Raw genomic sequence first — 3,060 nt, 5'->3', positions numbered from 1 at the left:
CATCAATGACATCAGAAACCCTAGAAACACATCAAATGAATCAAACGGCTAAAACCATACCACAATCTATTAGACCAATATATTTAACAAAATATATTTGGTATTATTAATGTAATTATTTTGTATATTTGAATTGTAATATATCTTTCCTAATTTTGAGGATAGTTTGTTGTATTCTGGTGTATATATCACCTGTTCATGGAATGTAAAGATTCATGGTTTGTTACCAACTAATACGGTAATCAGAGCCTAACTTTTCTCAATCCTACCGCCATCATTAACTTTTTTCCAGACACCCCTACTGCCGCAAGCCTTTCCCTTTATTCACCATCACACCTCGCCTCCTATTACGATGGGAGACCAAACTGACCAAGCAAACAAACCTCTACACCCACTCTACACCGTTACTGATATCACTCGCAAAGTAAGGGTTCTGGACGGATTGAAGGTATCATACTCATCATGGGTCAAGTTGTTCCAACTACACGCTCAAGGGTACAAGGTCATGAATCACATTAATGGCATAAGGGCACCGGCTAAAGAAGATCCTACATACGCATCATGGTCCGAAATTGATGCAATCATCCTTCAATGGATCTACGGAACGTTGTTGGACGACCTGTTGGTACGTGTTTTAGATACGAATCATACCGCTCTTGATGCTTGGTCTCGTGTCCGAGAAATATTTCTCAATAATAAAGGGGCAAGAGCCGCTGCACTTGAGCATGAGTTCAATAATCTCACACTCAGAAGCATGCCGTCTCTTGAATCCTATTGTCAAAAATTAAAAGATCTTGGAGACCAGCTCAATGATGTGGATCATCCTGTGGGTGATCAACGTCTTGTGTTACAACTCGTTAGAGGTTTGCCGATTGAATATGATACGTTCGGAGCATACATCAATCAAAGTCTTCCCTCGTGGGAGACAGCTTGCAGTATGCTTCAACTAGAATACCAAAGGTAAACCGCCCGGGAAAACCATTCCGCTCCGACCGCCTTTGCTGCTATGTCTAACGAACCACAGAAAAATGATCAACCTATCCACCGTCGAAGGGGTTCAAACCGGCCTACCAACACCCGCAGGCCACATCAACAAACTCAACCAACTACCAGTTCGAACCGAGGCCGGACTCCACGAACCAATACAAACCCATCTGGTTCAAATTAGTTTCCACATTGGGCTGCACCTCCTGCTAGAAACAATACACCACCAAACTGGGCGTATTGGGCCCCACCACCCTGCCTATTTCCTACACAACAAGTTTGGGTTCAACCTTGGATAAACTCACCTCTCAATTGGAATCATTTCCAAGCCTCTGGATCAAGTGGTAGTAAACAACAAACAAATCCGCCTGCCACATCATCTGCTCATGCCCATCTTGGTGAATTTGATCAACTTCAACCCACACAGATTGGTGAAGCATTACAAGCTATGAACATTAACAATGAGAATGCACCTTGGTTCATGGATTCGGGTGCATCAGACCATCTCACAAGTGACCAAGGTAAAATTACTAATCCTAAGTCTTCTTGTCCTATTGGCTCGATTTTTGTAGGTAACGGTGCACGCATGCCAGTCCTTGGATCAGGACACACTACACTACCATACCAAACCGACCCTTCACTTAAAAGATGTCCTTTACACACCAAATATAATCAAAAATCTTATCTCGGTTCGTAAATTTACTATTGATAATTATATATCGGTTGATTTTGATCCTTATGGTTTTTCTATGAAGGAGTACCCGAGTGGGAAGATAATATCTCATCATAATAGTTCAAGTCGTCTTTACCCACTTACCTACCCGGTCACACCACCTGAAGAACCAGTTGCATTTGCTTCCATCTCACAAGACCCGTGGCATGATCGTTTGGGCCACCCCGGTCTTTCAGTTTTTGATTTTTTAGTTTCCAATAAAATTATTGTGTAATAAACGTGCGAAGACTATTGTTTGCAATTCTTGCCAATTGTCAAAGCACAAACGTTTGCCATTTTCTAATTCCAATTCTAGTACTGTTTTACCGTTTGACATTGTTCATTGTGATTTGTGGACCTTACCCATTTTGAGCAAAACAGGTTATAAATACTATATGGTTCTTGTCGATGATTTCACACAATACACATTGGTATATCCCCTCAAATTTAAATCTGAATCATTCATCAAGTTTGCAAATTTTCATGCCTATATTAAAACCCAATTTAACATCGTCATAAAATCTTTTCAATGTGATCTAGGTGGAGAATTTGACAATCACTCATTTAAATATTTTGCAAATTCTAAAGGGTTACAATTTTGGTTTTCGTGTCCACAAACATCCCAGCAAAATGGAAAATCGGAACGCATGATTCAACGCCTTAACGCGATCATGCTCACTCTCTTAACCCACGCCTCCATATCACCGACATTTTGGGTCGAGGCACTTCATACCGCTTGCTACTTACACAATATTTTACCCACAAAAGTTCTAAAATTTCAAACTCCCACGTCTGCACTATATCTCAAAAACCCATCTTATGAACATCTAAGGGTATTTGGTTGCGCATGTTATCCGAACACGTTAACAACTCGGTCGCACAAACTTTCCACTCGATCAATCCGATGCATTTTTTTAGGATGCCCCTCCGAGTTTCGGGGATACCGATGTCTTGACATCTCCTCGAGTAAAGTATTATTTTCTCGCCATGTCACTTTCGATGAATCAACATTCCCATATGCCGACCAAAATTCCAAACACACTCACGACTATACATTCCTTCAACCAGATCCATCTCCATTACTTTTCCAACCCAGTCACGTTAATATACAACCCACACCAAGCCTAATATACCACAAGCCCAACCATCCACTAGTTCACCTTCCAACATTCCACCCACTCTCCAACCCATCACCAACCCACCAGCCCTCCTATGGTCCAACAAGAAAATAATTCACAAACAATCCACCATCCCAACCAAAACCCAACGCACCAACTCAACTCATCACAAATTCAAACCGCACCTACCACACAAACTTCTTCCGCTGCTACCCATTCCATATCTCAACCAAATACAACAAACAC

At 41.4% G+C, this 3,060-nt stretch overlaps 1 protein-coding gene across 1 annotated transcript; it reads left to right on the top strand.

Moving 5' to 3' along the window:
- Positions 1 to 352: 352 nt before the first annotated feature.
- LOC143538442 (uncharacterized) lies at positions 353 to 964 on the top strand. The gene has a single exon (XM_077032007.1). It carries the CDS (start codon positions 353 to 355, stop codon positions 962 to 964), a length of 612 nt encoding a protein of 203 aa, XP_076888122.1.
- The last annotated feature ends 2,096 nt before the right edge of the window (positions 965 to 3,060 follow it).

Source organism: Bidens hawaiensis, unplaced genomic scaffold (assembly GCF_021521415.1).
Source record: "Bidens hawaiensis isolate Kalapana, Puna unplaced genomic scaffold, B.hawaiensis_p1.1 tig00011621_1, whole genome shotgun sequence".
Classification (NCBI taxonomy): domain Eukaryota; kingdom Viridiplantae; phylum Streptophyta; class Magnoliopsida; order Asterales; family Asteraceae; genus Bidens; species Bidens hawaiensis.
Note: the sequence above shows the minus strand (reverse complement) of the source record. Positions and strands in the feature narration are given on the sequence as shown.